This window comes from Heptranchias perlo, chromosome 17, assembly GCF_035084215.1.
Source record: "Heptranchias perlo isolate sHepPer1 chromosome 17, sHepPer1.hap1, whole genome shotgun sequence".
Taxonomy (NCBI): Eukaryota; Metazoa; Chordata; class Chondrichthyes; order Hexanchiformes; family Hexanchidae; genus Heptranchias; species Heptranchias perlo.
The window spans coordinates 47,352,908-47,371,195 of record NC_090341.1 but is presented as its reverse complement, the minus strand read 5'-3'; the positions used below and the strand labels follow the sequence as shown (position 1 = coordinate 47,371,195).

Below are 18,288 nucleotides of genomic sequence, written 5' to 3'. Positions count from 1 at the left end.
CCACCAGCTCAACAAACTGATCAAGACCTTCGATCCAGACCTTCAAAGCATCCTACGCATTCTCATCCCACGTAATCCCCGCGTGGGAGACTTCTACTGCCTCCCAAAGATACACAAAGCCAACACACCCGGACGTCCCATCGTATCAGGCAACGGAACCCTGTGTGAGAACCTCTCTGGATACATCGAGGGCATCCTGAAACCCATCGTACAGGGAACCCCCAGCTTCTGTCGTGACACTACAGACTTCCTACAAAAACTCAGTACCCACGGACCAGTTGAACCAGGAACACTTCTCACCACGATGGACGTCTCGGCACTATACACCAGTATCCCCCACGATGACGGCATCGCTGCGACAGCATCAATACTCAACACCAACAACAGCCAATCTCCGGAAGCCATCCTACAACTCATCCGCTTCATCCTGGATCACAATGTCTTCACCTTCAATAACCAGTTCTTTACCCAAACACACGGAACAGCCATGGGGACCAAATTCGCACCCCAATACGCCAACATTTTCATGCACAAGTTCGAGCAGGACTTCTTCACTGCACAAGACCTCCAACCAACACTATACACCAGATACATCGACGACATTTTCTTTCTATGGACCCACGGCAAGGAATCACTAAAGAGACTACACGATAACATCAACAAGTTCCATCCCACCATCAAGCTCACCATGGACTACTCCTCAGAATCAGTTTCTTTCTTGGACACACGAATCTCCATCAAAGACGGGCACCTCAGCACCTCACTCTACCGCAAGCCCACGGACAACCTCACGATGCTCCACTTTTCCAGCTTCCACCCTAACCACGTCAAAGAGGCCATCCCCTATGGACAGGCCCTGCGAATACACAGGGTCTGCTCAGACGAGGAGGAACGCGATGGACACCTACAGACGCTGAAAGACGCCCTAGTAAGAACGGGATATGACGCTCGACTCATCGATCGACAGTTCCGACGGGCCACAGCAAAAAATCGCATAGACCTCCTCAGGAGACTAACACGGGACGCAACCAACAGAGTACCCTTTGTCGTCCAGTACTTCCCCGGAGCGGAGAAACTACGCCATGTTCTCCGCAGCCTTCAACATGTCATCAATGAGGACAAACACCTCGCTATGGCCATCCCCACACCTCCACTACTCGCCTTTAAACAGCCACCCAACCTCAAACAGACCATCGTTCGCAGCAAACTACCTAGCTTTCAAGAGAACAGCGTCCACGACGCCACACAACCCTGCCACGGTAACCTCTGCAAGACATGCCAGATCATCGACACAGATACCACCATCACACGAGATGACACCACCCACCAGGTGCATGGTTCATACTCCTGTGACTCAGCCAACGTTGTCTACCTCATACGTTGCAGGAAAGGATGCCCCAGAGCATGGTACATTGGCGAGACCATGCAGACGCTGCGACAACGGATGAACGGACACCGCGCAACAATCGCCAAACAGGAGGGTTCCCTCCCAGTCGGGGAACACTTCAGCAGTCATGGACATTCATCCACCGACCTTCGGGTAAGCGTACTCCAAGGCGGCCTTCGAGACACACGACAACGCAAAATCGTCGAGCAGAAATTGATAGCCAAGTTCCGCACCCATGAGGACGGCCTCAACCGGGATCTTGGGTTCATGTCACGCTACACGTTACCCCACCAGCGAACAAATGTTATCTGTTTTTAATATAATGGGTCATTTGCTGGCTCTCTCTGCCTTCCGGATGTTTCTGCCTCTCTCTGTGTTTTTTTTTCTCTGTTTTTTTTCCCTGTTTGTTTTTTTGTTGAATGTGTATTCGGAGGTTCTGCAGGTAACACCTCTCTGTCTGAACACGGTGATTGCCTTGGCAACGGGCAGTTGCAGGGGCAGTCTGTAAACACCATGTATTATTGTTCAATATGTATAAATGCGTAGGCTTCAAGGAGATCTTGAAACATTTGCCTGAGGAAGGAAAAAATCTCCGAAAGCTTGTGAATTTAAAATAAAATTGCTGGACTATAACTTGGTGTTGTAAAATTGTTTACAATTGTCAAAGAAGAGCAGGGGTGTTCTCCCGGTGTCCTGGCCAATACTTGGCCCTCAATCAACTTCACTATAACATTATCTGGACAAATTGGCTGCTGCATTTCCTACATTACAACAGTGGCTATGCTTCAAAAGTACTTCATTGGTTGTAAAGCGCTTTGGGGTGTCCTGAGGTTGTGAAAGGTGCTGTATAAATGTAAGTTCCTTCTTTCTCTTTCATTATAGACGATGCACACTGCTTCCTGAGAACTCTTCAGTATGATGCTGTGTGACCACCCTGATCTCCCCACCCCCCTCGCCCCGTTGCCTCTCCCCTTCTGCAATTGCTTTGATAGATTTGTACAGTGACAAATTATCGATGTAGGTTTTGGTGGCATTAAGCAAGGATTGGATGGAGAACAGAGCTAGACCCAATTCATGTACTTCAGCAAATTATGCAAATAAAGGGACTGTTGAATGTCATATCTATTAAGTGTGCCTTCTGCCTCCCCTGGCAAATGATGCACGATACAATGGTGTGGTGGTCTGAACTTTCTTTTTATAAACTTAGCACTGTGAAATTGGACACATCACATGAAAAATGGTTCAACTTCTGCACGGTATTGATTCAACTGCACAATTCCCTCAGATAAATTAAGTTGTCGTTCTGTCAGTTAATCGTAGCTCCCCCCCCCGCCCCAGTGAGGTAACCAATTTTTAAAAATATATGTACTTTCGTGTAAGTTTCACAGGACATTTTAATTATTTAAGAATATAATTGTATGCAGAGTGCCACTGTATTAGATATCCTGTCACATTTGTGTATTTTTTTCAGTCTGCTTTCTGTGACTGGTTTGACAGTTTCTGGGACAGAATTCCTCCCACTGCTGTCACCTCGGGCAGGCTGAATCCACACAGTAAAGGCACAGATCAAAATGTACTGTGTGCCACATGGGATCCTCCAGGTTGGATGGTCATGTGCACAGTTCTAAGTTCCATCGCTATGTATAATTATTTTTGGGATGCCCTTTTGAGCGGTTTTGTTTTCAAAAATGCCACTAGGTGGCATCATGCTAATGCTGAATAACTGCAGCTGTATTTTGAAAGCACTGTAAGTTGTGTTCCACCCATGCAGTTTTCAATTTGAAGTTACCAAACTTTTATAATTTTTTTTTTCTCTTCCACTGGCGCTCTCGTTATTTGGAAAATGTTCACATCCCAAAGTTGCTGCAGATGTGGGTTAGCGCCATTTTAAGTTGCCATTTGTATTGCCAACAGAGTAAGGGTCTCCAGACATGTTATCCTATCACAACTGTTTAACAGCTGAAAACTCACTTGGTTGACCAGTTTGACCTGTTTGACCAGACTCTTGGAATCATTTTTAACCCCCCCCCTTCCCCGCCCGCCATCACAAATAGAAAGAACCAGAAGGCTGTCTTGTGACAAGATGTACCTGCAGCTGGAAACTTGTTATCATAAACTATTCGAAGTTGAACTATTCTCCTTCAGGGGGTCTTTGAAATGATTTTTGACCCACCGAGGGAGCTGTCACCTCAATCGCTTCCTCTTAGCCGATTTCAGGCACAATCGTTCTTGTTTAATCTTCATAACTGCAGATCAGAATTGCTCTTGTCTCCAGGACAGTTCCCCATCGCCAAAAGCAGCAGAAGTGAGCTGTAGAAAATGCTTCTTGACGATAAAGGTGGACTGAGTTAATTAGCACTGTTCATTGATCGAAGGGCTCCTTTTAAATACCAATCTGTTCTTTATCTGACTGTACAATGCACGCTGGATGTCAAATCACTGTTTTTGAGCTACATTTCAGGCCAAATTTGCACAAAAATGCAAGTTTAGTATATAAATGAGGAGAAAATGCCAAAGTTCATTAAGATCTTTTACTGTCTGCAGCAGCACCTGCTATTTATTTTATTTGTGTTTTATCGAGGTGTAAATCTTACATCGAGTCAGCAGTATAGAAACAGGCCATTCGGTCCAACTGGTCTATGCCGGCATTTATGCTCCACATGAGCCTCCTCCCTCCCTACTTCATCTAATCCTATCAGTTTACCCCTTTTCCCCTTGTGTGTTTATTTAGCTTCCCCTTAAATGCATCTATTCTATTTGCCTCAACTACTCCTAATGGTAGCACGTTCCACATTCTAACCACTCTTTGGGTAAAGAACTTTCTCCTGACTTCCCTACTGGATTTATTAGTGACTATCTTATATTTATGACCTCTAGTTTTGGAGTCCCCCACAAGTGGAAACATTTTCTCTACGTCTACCCTATCAAACCCGTTCATTATCTTAAAGACCTCTATCAAGTCACCCCTCAGCCTTCTCTTTTCTAGGGAAAACAGCCCCTGCCTATTCAGCCTTTCCTGATAAGGATATCCTCCCAGTTCTGGTATCATCCTTGTGAATCTTTTTTGCACCTCCTCCAGTGCCTCTGTATCCTTTTTATAATATGGAGACCAGAACTGTGGACAGTATTCCAAGTGTCGTCTAACCAAGGTTCTGTATAAGTTTAACATAACTTCTCTGCTTTTCAATTCTATCCCTCCATAAATGAACCGCAGTGCTTGATTTGCCTTATTTATGGCCTTACTAACCTGTGTTGCTACTTTTAGTGATTTGAGTATCTGTACCCAGAGATCCCTTTGCTCCTCTATCTTATTATCCAAGCAGTATGTGGCCTCCTTATTCTTCATTTTTACATCTACTTTTACCCAACTTTTCCTTCACTACCAGGGCCAATAGTTGAGCCCATAGTTCTACCTTGGTTTGAGGGACTGAGCTTGGAGCTTTCCTGGTTCAGTTACTCGCTAGATAAACTTACTGAGTGAACTAATGTGCCTGGGAAGAATAGACCTCTGTTTACATTGACATATCCCTGCGTAGTCTGCCCATCTGCTAAAATTTTGAAGACCTTTTTCTGTTTGGGCAGATGTACGTAGCATTTCTCACGTTTTCAGTCTAGATTGTGTAACTTGCGTTCAAGCCTCACTCCAGGACCTGAGCCCGTAATCTAGACTGACACTCCAGTACTCAACTGAGGGTCTGCAGTATTGTCAGAGGCACTGTCTTTAGGATGTTGTTAAACCATCTGAATGTTCAGTCGTTCAAAAAAAAATGCAATAGGCTTTTTGAAGAAGAACCTGGTGTCCTGGTCAACATTACTTCATTAACCAACACTACCAAAAAATAACAGCTTAACCTCATTTGCTATTTGTGGAGTTGCTATGTGTGAATTGGCTGGCATGTCTGCATGCATAATGATAGAGACTGCACCTTAAAAGTAATTAATTGGTTGTAAGGTGCTTTGGAACATCCCGAGGACACACAATGACGTTACTTAAATGAAGGTTTGTAAATTCCTCTTACTTTGCAGTCCTGATGGCATGTCTTGTTGCTATACACTCATTTCTGAACTTTGCGCACATCCCAAAAACAAATATAAGCAATGATGTCAGAGCAGCATTTATTGCTCATTCCCACGTCACACTGAGAAGGTTGTGGTGGACATTACACTTGAACCTCTGCAGTCCTCATGATGATTGGTGCTTCTGCAGCAGTGCTAGGCAGACAATCCCAGGACATTGACGCAGTGATAATGAAGGAATGGCAGTATATGCCCAAGTCAGGGATGGTGTGTGACTTGGAGGGAAACCTGGAGGAGATGGTGCTCCCATGACATTTGGTGCTCTTGACCTCAGTGATGGAGGTCGCGGGGCTGGGAGGTCCTATCGAAGGAAGCTTAGTGAGTTGGCACAGTGCATCCTGTAAGTTGTACATACTGCAGTTGCGTTGGTTGTGGAGGGGGTGGATATTGAGTTCAGTGGCAGAGGAGGTGGATATAAAGTCCAGTGGCAGGAGGAAACAATCAAGTGGACCACTGTGTCCTGGATAGTGTCAAGACTTGTTGAGAGTTGTGGTTGTACCCATCCAGTCGAGTGGTGAGTATCCCATCACACTCTTGACTTGAACCTGACTTAATTACCAGGTGGGAGTTCCGTAACCTCTAGTGATTCTAATAGAACAACAATTCTGAAACCGCGGATTGATCTTTCAGATTCTGTTATGCAGTTCTGCACCCTGACTGCAGTGTGTCAGCACCAACTGACTTTGTAGTTGCAGTTACAATTTGCTTCCAGCAGAGGTCAGAGTTAACTTTGTCACTGAAGGACTCTTTCTTTATTAATGAGCAAAGTGAAAGTTTATAGGAGAATCAGCCTCTGGCATACTGGACTCAAGGCACCATTGGCTTGGAAGGAAATAGTTTACCGCTATTGTAAAATGGAGAAAAATTAGTTTTTTATTCTAAGTCTGAGACTGATGTTTTCAGTTCAGCAAAATGATTTTGTATTTCAAACATAGCCTGAAGTGAGCCCTGAAGTGTGCTCCTTTTTCTTCATAATTTCACACGTTTTGACATATTTGCTAGCCAGCAGGTGCAGTCTCTGCACTTGAAGCCTGTTGTATGGAGCTGAACTGGTGACTGCTGAGTTTATGAGTTTATTTATGTACGGTGGCCAGCAATTTAAATGTGGGTTCAAAATTTACTGCTTTTAATAGTCATATTAGTTCTGACACCCCCCTGGCCCCCGGCTGAATTTGGGACTGAGGGAAAAGCATGTGAATTTATTATTTTCTCCTTCCTCAAAGAATTACATAGAATTTTACATCACAGAAACAGGCCACTTTTTACGGCCTTGTTAACCTTGGATGATGGGACTGAATGTATGGTTGCTAAATTTGCTGATGACACAAAGGTAGGTAGGAAAGTAAGTTGTGAAGAGGACATGAGGAGTCTGCAAAGGGATATAGATAGGTTAAGTGAGTGGGCAAAAATTTGGCAGATGGAGTATATTGTGGGAAAATGTGAACTTGTCCACTTTGGCACAAGGAACAGAAAAGCAGTATATTATTTAAATGGAGAGAGATTGCAGAACTCTGAGGTACAGAGGGATCTGGGTGTCCCAGTACATGAGTCACAAAAAGTTAGTATGCAGGTACAGCAAGTGATTAGGAAGGCAAATGGAATGTTGTCATTTATTGCAAGGGGAATGGAATATAAATGTAGGGATGTTTTGCTACAGTTGTACAGGGCATTAGTGAGACCACATCTAGAATACTGTGTGCAGTCTTGGTCTCCTTATTTAAGAAAGGTCATAATTGCTTTAGAGGCGGTTCAGAGAAGGTTCACCCCGATTGATTCCTGGGATGAGGGGGTTATCTTATGAGGAAAGGTTGGACAAGTTGGGCCAGCATTTGACCGAGTGTGGCACCAAGGAGCCCTAGTAAAATTGAAGTCAATGGGAATCAGGGGGAAAACTCTCCAGTGGCTGGAGTCATACCTAGCACAAAGGAAGATGGTAGTGGTTGTTGGAGGCCAATCATCTCAGCCCCAGGGCATTGCTGCAGGAGTTCCTCAGGGCAGTGTCCTAGGCCCAACCATCTTCAGCTGCTTCATCAATGTCCTTCCCTCCATCATAAGGTCAGAAATGGGGATGTTCGCTGATGACTGCACAGTGTTCAGTTCCATTCGCAACCCCTCAGATAATGAAGCAGTCTGAGCCTGCATGCAGCAAGACCTGGACAACATCCAGGCTTGGGCTCATAAGTGGCAAGTAACATTCGCGCCAGATAAGTGCCAGGCAATGACCATCTCCAACAAGAGAGAGTCTAACCACCTCCCCTTGACATTCAACGGCATTACCATCGCCGAATCCCCCACCATCAACATCCTGGGGGTCACCATTGACCAGAAACTTAACTGGACCAGCCATATAAATACCGTGGCTACGAGAGCAGGTATTCTGCGGCGAGTGACTCACCTCCTGACTCCCCAAAGCCTTTCCACTATCTACAAGGCACAAGTCAGGAGTGTGATGGAATACTCTCCACTTGCCTGGATGAGTGCAGCTCCAACAACACTCAAGAAGCTCAACACCATCCAAGATAAAGCAGCCCGCTTGATTGGCACCCTATCCACCACCCTAAACATTCACTCCCTTCACCACCGGCGCACTGTGGCTGCAGTGTGTACCATCCACAGGATGCACTGCAGCAACTCGCCAAGGCTTCTTCGACAGCACCTCCCAAACCCGCGACCTCTACCACCTAGAAGGACAAGGGCAGCAGGCGCATGGGAACAACACCACCTGCACGTTCCCCTCCAAGTCACACACCATCCCGACTTGGAAATATATCGCCGTTCCTTCATTGTCGCTGGGTCAAAATCCTGGAACTCCCTTCCTAACAGCACTGTGGGAGAACCGTCACCACACGGACTGCAGCGGTTCAAGAAGGCGGCTCACCACCACCTTCTCAAGGGCAATTAGGGATGGGCAATAAATGCCGGCCTTGCCAGCGACGCCCACATCCCGTGAACGAATAAAAAAAAAATGTATACACTGGAGTTTAGAAGAATGAGAGGTGATCTTATTGAAACATACAAGATCCTGAGGGGACTAGAAGGGGTAGATTCTGAGAGGATGTTTCCCCTTGTGGGAGAGACTAGAACTAGGGGTCACAGTTTAAAAATAAGGGGTCTCCCATTTAAGACGGAGATGAGCAGAAATTTTTTCTCTCAGAGGGTTGTGAGTCTCTGGAACTTCCTTCACAGAGAGTGGTGGAGGCAGGGTCATTGAATATTTTTAAGGCTGAGTTAGACAGATTCCTGATTAACAAGGGAGTCAAAGGTTATGATAGGTAGACGGGAAATTAGGGTTGAGGTCACATCAGATCAGCCATGATCTTATCAAATGGCTCGAGGGGCCGAATGGCCTATTCCTGCTCTTAATTCGTATGTTCATATGTACCTATGTCGCTACTTCTAATGATTTGTGAATCTGCACCCTGAGATCCCTTTGCTCCTCCATCCCATTCAGACTCTTATTTGCCAAGGAGTAGATGACCTCCTTACTCAGAAGTAGAATATTTTACTGGCATGGATATCGCACTAGCACTTCGAGAGTTTTCTGGTCAGTTTATTTGGGGAAAGATTAGGGTTCCTGTTAATTACATTTTACACTAATAGGGTAGAAACCTCTGTTTCTATCATCCACACAGCTACGTGTTGGTTACAGGAGAGCAGCCGTGTGACAAACATATTACACTAAGGAACAATAGGGCATTATGCTGTCCATGTAGTTTCTATAGTGTGGCGTCTCAGTCCAGGGCTGGCTGGAGAATTGGCTCGAGCCATTCTGACAGACTTCCTCAGGGTTAGATAAGGTGCAGTGTTAACGAAACGGTTGCTCGCTTTGTCGGTCAATCCCTTGCGTCGTTGAAAGAGGATTATAAATAAGAAACTATAAAAACGGGGGAGGAGCGGAAAATTGTAACGCGCGCAGATGTGGAATACTTATATGAATGCATTGTCACCTTGTGATCATCTTTGATTATCATCAAATAACTCCTACGGATATTGCCTGTTCACGTGGCGGACAAATAAAAAAGCTTTTGAAAAGGTTAGTAAAACTTGCTGCTTGAAAGACAATTCCCTAGTCATTGGCAGCAGGAATTAAGCCCATATGGTTTCCAGAACTTCACTATTAGCTAAAATCAACTTCAGTGTCAGCTTGAATGAGTGGCAGGACTCTCTCCTCCCTAAATCAGAAAGTCATGTGTTGAAGTCCCACTCCAAGACGTCAACATGTAATTAAGGCTGACACTCCAGTACAGTGCAGTACTTCTGCAGCATTGTCACGAGTGCTGGTTTTCGGATGGCATGTTGAACCGAGGTCCCACCTGCCTGTTCAGGTACAGAAGATCCCATGGCACGACTCGGAAAAAGATCGAGGGATTTTCTCCCAGTGGCCTGGCCAAAACCCCCAACCCGCTTCAACCAATAGCACCAAAACAGAACAGGGTAAATTAACATTTCAAGAGGCTTTCAGCATTGCATGAGCCCCTCTTTAATGATGGATTATAGTACACTTTCCTTCAAAGTTAGGTCAGGATAACGTTAACCAGAACTCCCCCATGTGTTGTAAAGATTGTACTGACCGTTTTGAAGTTTGAATGAAATGTGAAAAAGATATTGCTTTTTTTTCCCTCCTTGTTCCTCTGTCTGGATACAGAGAAGGAGCTAGTGGGTGGATATGGGGGAAATCTTTACTTAACCTTATTTGTACATATTGGGTCGGATTTTGCTCTGAAAATAACAGTGAGGCTAACAGGGCTCGCTGTTACTTCAGTGGATCTGCGACAACAACTTCCGGCGACTTCACATGCGCAATTAAACGCAGAAATCCACAAGTTGCTCTACCAGATGCCCTGCTCCTCCGTAAGCTTCTCGAGAACTGCATCTTGCCGGCTGACTCCCCATTCAAATGAATTCAACAGCGTGTAGTTCCTGCACTGCCCTGATGGAAACAAAGTAATCTCGCCAAAAAAAGATATGTCAAGTTTGTTAAGTCTAAGCAAACTATTAACGGTGTGGTAAGTCTTAATGACTGCCAAACAACCTCTCTGGCACTGAAAATTAACTTTTACAAGTGTGGAGTCTCATTCCTTCAGATTTTAATTGTTGGACATTTAAAAAAAAGTTAAATTTTTATTTTTTTACTTTTTCTTTTGGTCTCTTTTAATTCAATATTTCTTACCCTCTCTTTATTTGGCTTTCTGTACCTGACTTGACAATGAATTTACTGTTCTAACTTACACTCCCTGGCTTATTAATATGCTTCAATCTTATTGTTTAAGGAGACACACAGTTGCTTGTCCTGTTCACACAGGTCCCAGATGCCCTGTAGAGGGCACCGTGTTGGATTGAGGGCCCCAGGAGAGGAACTTGCTGTGCAAAAGCCTATAAAATATCTATGGGTAAGTGCAAGTCCATCAAACACCTGGTGCCGTTCGTTTGCCACTCACAGGAAAATCCTGCCCATTAATTGGCATAAATTCACAATATGTTATTCCTCAGAAGAATAACGAACACAACTTTCAATATAAGTTAAAAGTTCAATTTTTTTTTGGAGTTGCAGGGAAAAAAATTTCCTAATGTGCATTTGTAATTGAGGTCTAATTTATTAACATGTTAATTGTAATAATGGGATATGCTCCCCAAGTTTTGCAAAGGCAGGATTTTTTGAATAATTTATACATGTAAATTACAAGCATATTTGTCTTAATATTATATTCATAAAAAGCATAATTGTACCTTCCAGGAGTCAGCACAGAAATAAAACTGTAATCTCTTACAGTTCAGTAAAATTCCAATCTGAATATCTCAAACGCTGTGTTACCCCAATAGTCAAATGCCATGCTACTTTTTTGCTTGAATTTTTTTCTTTTTATCTGATGACTTAAAGATCAATGCTATTCTATGTGTATTTAATGACATTTTATATAAAGAAATTTAGCTGCAGTTAAATAAATACATTTCAAATTTCAAGGCATTTTACACATCAAAAGCGCATGACTTCTTTTCTATATCCCTCTAATTACTGTTGTGCGATGTGAAGATATCCATATGGCTCTCACTGATTTGATAAATGATTTCTTCATCTGCCAAATAAGTTTAATGTTGAAAAAGATTAAATCAGGTCCTAGCTTCCCTCACGTTAAGTTAAAGAAAAGAAATCAGGCCAAAGACCTGTAATACTCTGAAAAGAGTGCCACCTGACTGTGACAAGGAGCAGACATGTAGGGCTCGATTTTCCTGGGAAATTGCAGGTGCTTTGGGGACGGGGAGCTCCGAAAATCGGGGAAATCCCATTTGGGTTCGGAAGACGGCTCAACCCGCCGACTTCCGAGTTCCCCACGGAAGCACCTGTGTGCGCGGGCGTCCCGAATCTGGAAGTCCTGCCGACTATTAAAGCTGGCAGGATGATAGTTAAAGAGCCAAATGTACCTCATTGAGGTACTTAAGCCTTTGTACTGGTGACATATTAGGTAGTTGGAACGATTTTTAACTTACCTGGGCGGCTTTCCCACGGCTTCTGATTCACGCCTGGTCTGAAGGGCTGGATCAGGCAAAATTAAACAAAATAAATTAAATAAAAAGCCATTGCACAAAGTTAAAACAGAAAATCAACCTACCTTTCCACCCTGCTCTAATGTCTCCCTCGCCGATCTCTCCCTCTTCACCCCCCCCGATCTCCCCCTCTTCACGCCCCCGACCTCCCCCTCGATCTCCCCCTCATCCCCCCCCTCCCGATCTTCCCTGCTTCACCCCCCGATCTTCCCTTCTTCACCCCCCTGATCTTCCACTCCCCCCCCGATCTTCCACTCTCCCCACCCCGATCTTCTGTTCCAGTGCCGGTTGACGTCTCACTCTCTCTGTTTCTCTCCCCCCCCCCTCCCCCACCCCCCTCACATTGACAGACTGGCTGCCGTCAGGAACTGCAATCAGGCTGGCTGCCGGGCACAAAACCCGGAGAGCACCTTAATCACCATCAATTACGATGCGATCGCGTCGGAAACGGTAAGGTTTGTTTATTCGGGTTTGCCACGTGCACCTTCACCCCCCCTCACCCCGCCAGCTGCCAACCCACCACCATTTCAAAATTGATCCCGTAATCTCCAGGGAGAGGCAAAAAAAAAACAGAAAAAAGGAAAGGGAGAAAATACCCTGTAAAATTCCCCTCTGACCCCCTCAGGCGATCAAAACCAGTCCAGGAGATCATATGGACCAAGTGCTGTCTATAAAAACACTTATCTTCTATATAATGCGATCTCTGCCCCAGTCAGGAGCTGGTCCAGCTCCCTCTTTGAAAGGCAGAGATTCAGCACCCACCACACCGGCTGGCACTGTATCCCAGAGGCCCACAATTCTCTGGGAAAAGAAGAACCACTGACCATCCAATCTATTCCTACTCTTGGTCCTCCCCATTCTGTTAAACTGGAACAATCTCTCAATGGACACGCTATCCAGCCCTTTAATTATTTTGTAGACTTCTATCAGGTTGCCTCTAAGTCTACAAAATATTGACCAACATTTAACACAGTAATAAAAACAGAAAATGCTGGAGGGAGGGGAGGGGAGGAAAGAACAAAAGTGAAGGTCTCTGATAGAGTGGAGGGCAGGAGTAATTAAATAACAAAAGGGATGATGGTGCAAGGCAAGGAAGGTGGTAATGGGACAAGTAAAGAAACAAAAGATGGGTCTAGAGGAGCTGTAAATGGCAACAGTAGAACCATTACCAGCACCTGCTGTCTGAGAAAATGGGAGCAGTGGTTATGATCTGAAGTTATTGAAATCAGTGTTGAGTCTGGAAGGTTGTAAAGTGCCTAATCGAAAGACGAGGTGCTGTTCCTCGAGCTTCCATTGAGCTTGGTTCGAACAGTGTAGGAGGCCGAGGACAGAGTGGGAGTGGGACGGAGAATTAAAATGACAAGTGACCGGCAGGTCAGGGTCACGCTTGCGGACAGAGCGGAGGTGTTCAGCAAAGCGATCACCCAATCTGCGTTTGGTCTCCCCAGTGTAGAGGAGACTGCACTGTGAGTAGTGAATACAGTATACCAAACTGAAAGGCATACAAGTAAATCGCTGTTTCGCTTGGAAGGATTGTTTGCGGCCCTGGACAGCGGGAAGGGAGGAGGAGGTGAAAGGGCAGGTGTTGCGCCTCCTGCACTTGCCCGGGAAGATGCCGTGGGAAGGGGAGTGGGTGTTGGGGGTGATGGAAGAGTGGACCAGGGTGTCGCAGAGGAAACAGTCCCTTCGGAATGCTGGGAGGGGAGGGGAAGATGTGTTTGGTGGTGGCATCCCGAATACAGTATTCGCTGCTGATGAGGTCTCCTCTGCATTGGGGAGACCAAACGCAGATTGGGTGATCGCTTTGCTGAACATCTCCGCTAAGTCCACAAGCGTGACCCTGAGCTTCTGGTCATTTTAATTCTCCAACCCACTTCCACTCTGACCTCTCTGTCCTCGGCTCCTTACACTGTTCCAATGAAGCTCAACGTAAGCGCAAGGAACAGCACCTCATCTTTCGATTGGGCACTTCACAACCTTCCCGACTCAACATTGATTTCAATAACCTCAGATCATAACCACCGCTCCCATTTTCTCAGACAGCAGGTGCTGGTAATGGTTCTGCTGTTGCCATTTACGGCCCATCTTTTGTTTCTTTACTTGTCCCATTACTACGCCCTTTGCCTTGCACCATCATCCCTTTTGTTATTTAATCACCGCCTGGCCTGTTCTGTCTGTGGGAAATGATTTCAAACATCAGTGTGACTGGAAAAGCACCGAGACACACACACACCCGAGTGAGTGTGTTCCAGTGCACTGACTGTGGAAAGAGCTTTAACCAGTTATACAGCCCGAAAGAACATCACACCATTCACAGCGGGGAGAAACCGTACACGTGTTCTGTGTGTGGTCAAGGCTTCAACCGATCATCCAACCTGGAGAGTGACAAGGACACGCGCACCACGGAGAAATTGTGAAAATGCGAGGACTGTGGGAAGGGATTGATTTAGCCATCCCAGTTAGAAACTGGGGAGAGGCCATTCACCTGCTCTTTCTGTAGGGAGGGAGTCACTCAATTTTCTAGCATGCTGACGCACCAGCGAGTTCACACTGGGGAGAGTCCGTTCACCCGCTCCATGTATGGGAAGGGATTCACCCAGTCATTCAGCCTGCTGACACACCAGCGAGTTCACACCGGGGAGAGTCCGTTCACCCGCTCCGTGTGTGGGAAGGGATTCACCCAGTCATCCAGCCTGCTGACACACCAGCGAGTTCACACTGGGGAGAGGCCATTCACCTGCTCCATGTATGGGAAGGGATTCACTCAGTCATTCAGCCTGCTGACACACCAGCGAGTTCACACCGGGGAGAGGCCATTCACCTGCTCCATGTATGGGAAGGGATTCACTCAGTCATTCAGCCTGCTGACACACCAGCGAGTTCACACCGGGGAGAGGCCATTCACCTGCTCCATGTATGGGAAGGGATACACTTGTTCATCCAGCCTCGTTGAAACTCAATTTGTTCACACTGATAAGAGACCTTTTAAATGTTCTGACTGTGAGAAGAGCTTTAAAAGAAGTAATGATCTGCTGAAACACCAATGCACTCATGCTGGGGAGAGGCCGTTCACCTGCTCAGTGTGTGGGAAGGGATTCACTTGTTTATTTGGCCTTTTGAGACACCAACGAGTTCACATGTGACTGCAGGGGTTGGATTCTGCTGTTATTGTTGCTGTTAATCACATCAAAGACTGAACCACATTCATTTTGACATTTGGGGTTTGTTTCTGCTGATGTTAATAACCCCTGTAACTGGCCTGGAGTTTTAGCATTCTGGCTAAATTTCAAATAAATCAGCTTTGTGCTCATTACACAGTGGGTCGAGTCCTTGATGTCTCCAAGAGGAGACTAATTGATGTCCTGTTATGACTGTTCCATTTTTGGGCCTTTTCTCCTTTCTTACTCTAGATTATTTCAGTTCTCATACCTTCGGTTACTCCAAGGAGAAGTCCCAGCTCCCCATACCTCCCAGAGTGCCTCTCCTAGCCTTGGGATCCAGGGAAGATATCAGTAACACACCCAGGAGCACTAAACACGAAACCCAGTCTGTTAATCACTTTCAGCTACTGGACTCAGCGTATGTCCCACAGCATCTCTCTCACCTTCGATGTATGAATAGAGCATCATGTCTGCTGATAGGGTGAGATGAAGTAGGGAGGGAGGAGGCTCGTGTGGAGCATAAACACCAGTATGGACCTGTTGGGCCGAATGGCCTATTTCTGTGCTGTATGTTCTATATAATTCTATGTACCCTCCACCCTATCACCTTCCTTCCCTTTTGTTCTTTCTTCCCCACCCCTTCCCCTGGGTCTGTACTTGCTTAAAAATTGTTAAATCTTTACTTCTTCCAGTTCTGAAGGAAGGTCATCGACCTGAAGTATTAACTCTGTTTCTTTCTCCACAGATGCTGCCTGACCTGCTGAGTATTTCCAGCATTTTCTGTTTTTATTTCAGATTTCCAGCATCCGCAGTATTTTGCTTTTGATTTAACACAGCAAGCTCACCAAATACTAAAGTAGCTTTTCTCAATTGATTGTACTCATGCCTCTGGGCCAGAAGGCTGTGGGTTACAAGCCCCACAATAGGACTTGAGCACATAAACCAGGAAAATATAACTTTGTAATACTGAGAGAGTACTCCACTCTCAGATGTCCTTTAAATGAGATGTCAAACCAGGTGCCATTTATCTGTTCAGATAGATGTTTAAGAGCCCGGGGCATTACTTGAAGAACAGGGATTTCTGGTGTCCAAGCCAACATTCCACCCTTAACGAACACCATAAACTCTCTGGACTTGAAATTAGGCCCTGCAGTATTACTCTTACCTGCTATTTGAATGGAGGTGTTTATTTTAACTGGTTAAATGTCTCAGTGAAAATGACAAACCAAGTGGTTGCATATGAAGGTGTTAAGAATTCAGATGCCAATACTGAAGTGTGTGATTTCCAGGTTTTACAGGATACTTTCAGTCAACTTAAATAATTGAGATGATAATGACAGATTTGATGCAATATGCATAATTGGGTTCTGATGCTTCAAGATCCTATCTATAAAGGTCAATAAAACTGATTGTAAACAATTTTACAACGCCAAGTTATAGTCCAACGATTTTATTTGAAATTTACAAGCTTTCGGAGGCTTCCTCCTTCCTCAGGTAAATGTCAGGAACTCCTCGAAGCCTACGCATTTATAAATCACAGAACAATACATGGTGATTACAGATAGTCTTTGCAACTGCCCGTTGCCAAGGCAATCACCGTGTTCAGACAGAGAGGTGTTACCTACAGAGCCCCCGAATATACATTCAACAAAAAAAACAAACAGGAAAAAAAAAACAGAGAGAGAGAGGCAGAAACATCCGGAAGGCAGAGAAAGCCAGCAAATGACCCGTTATATTAAAAACAGATAGCTTTTGTTCGCTGGTGGGCTTATGTGTAGCGTGACATGAACCCAAGATCCTGGTTGAGGCCGTCCTCATGGGTGCGGAACTTGGCTATCAATTTCTGCTCGACGATTTTGCGTTGTCGTGTGTCTCGAAGGCCGCCTTGGAGTACGCTTACCCTGATGACAGCCTTTCTAAATAGGACTCCTTTTGTACAGTTTAATTACCCAGATACATCTATTTAAATGGCCCCTAACTCGAACTGCAAATGGCAAGTTCTTGTGTTTTAAATGGGGCAAGTGCAGAGTTATTAACAATTTGGCTCAAAAAATCTAATGTGTTACTTATCGTGAATTAATGTTTAAATTAGTCAGAGCAAGAAAGACTCAATCATCATGCACTTCAGACAGAGATTTGGAAATGCATTGCAAGTCATTAACTCTTTACTTGCTGATATTCTCAGGTGAATTATTCATGACTTTCCTCGTTACATTTGTGAATAGTTTTGAAAAACAAACATCAACCAAGCCTTCTGCTACCTCACTTAAGTGACTATCCTTCAGGTGTGAGGCAGTGCCTCAGCTAAATGTCTATTTTACTGTGCGAGCCAGTAACTCATCTAAGTGTCCATTCTTTATGTCTGAGACAATACTTCACTCAAGCGTCCATTCTTCCTATGCAAGTTGGTGTATGTCACCCAAATGTCTATTCTTTAGCTGTGAGTTGGTACCTCACCCAGGTGTCTATTTTTCATGTGTGAGCTTGCTCATGTGCGAGCATAGGCAGTGAGTTTTGACATGTTGTTGTGTGCAACATCACAGTTGAGCCTGATCCTATTCTCATCTGGCATCTACGTGCATACATTTTATCACGGGTTATTGGATAATAATCAGGAGCAAGAATCCTGGCTAATTTTGCTTTTCTTAACTGTGGTCTCAGCGGAAATCAGCTAACTAAACACTGGGATCAAACCTGGGACCTTCCTGCTGTATGGCTAAGTATCGTACTTCATATATTTACCCACTGGTCCTTTGGGGAGCTCTGTTTACTTTGTTTAATTAATTCTAAGAATGTTATGAATTCCAAAAATATTATTGAAGAAATGTTCTATGGTTTCTATCTTTCTTTAATTCCACTTTATAACTAGTGTACCTATCATTAGAAATTTATAGAAATCTTTTTGCCTGAAGCTATGTGAAAGAATATTTCACATACCTAAGAAAAAAGCATTTTATTCAGAGCACTGAATGATTCTGCAAATGTATTACTACAAACCTATAATGTAATAATTAATATTTTACAAGCATTAGCCTCGGGAGAGGTGACTACGCTGAACACAATGTCTTTTTATTATACAGTACATACTACTCTGTGGTCTTAATAGCTCTGTAATTGATA

The 18,288-nt window shown here is 44.7% G+C and overlaps 1 protein-coding gene across 1 annotated transcript; it reads left to right on the top strand.

Moving 5' to 3' along the window:
- The first annotated feature begins 14,532 nt into the window (after positions 1-14,532).
- LOC137333930 (zinc finger protein 501-like) lies at positions 14,533-15,150 on the top strand. Its single transcript, XM_067998286.1, has 2 exons — positions 14,533-14,753; positions 14,868-15,150. Exons 1-2 carry the CDS (start codon positions 14,533-14,535, stop codon positions 15,148-15,150), a joined length of 504 nt encoding a protein of 167 aa, XP_067854387.1.
- Positions 15,151-18,288: the final 3,138 nt, after the last annotated feature.

What these genes read in the sequence shown, in the direction of transcription:
- LOC137333930 (XM_067998286.1), top strand. Translation starts at nt 14,533, where the DNA reads ATGCTGACGCACCAGCGAGTTCACACTGGGGAGAGTCCGTTCACCCGC. An exon ending in AGGCCATTCACCTGCTCCAT is followed by an intron (nt 14,754 to 14,867) that starts GTATGGGAAGGG and finishes TCAGTCATTCAG; the next exon opens with CCTGCTGACACACCAGCGAG.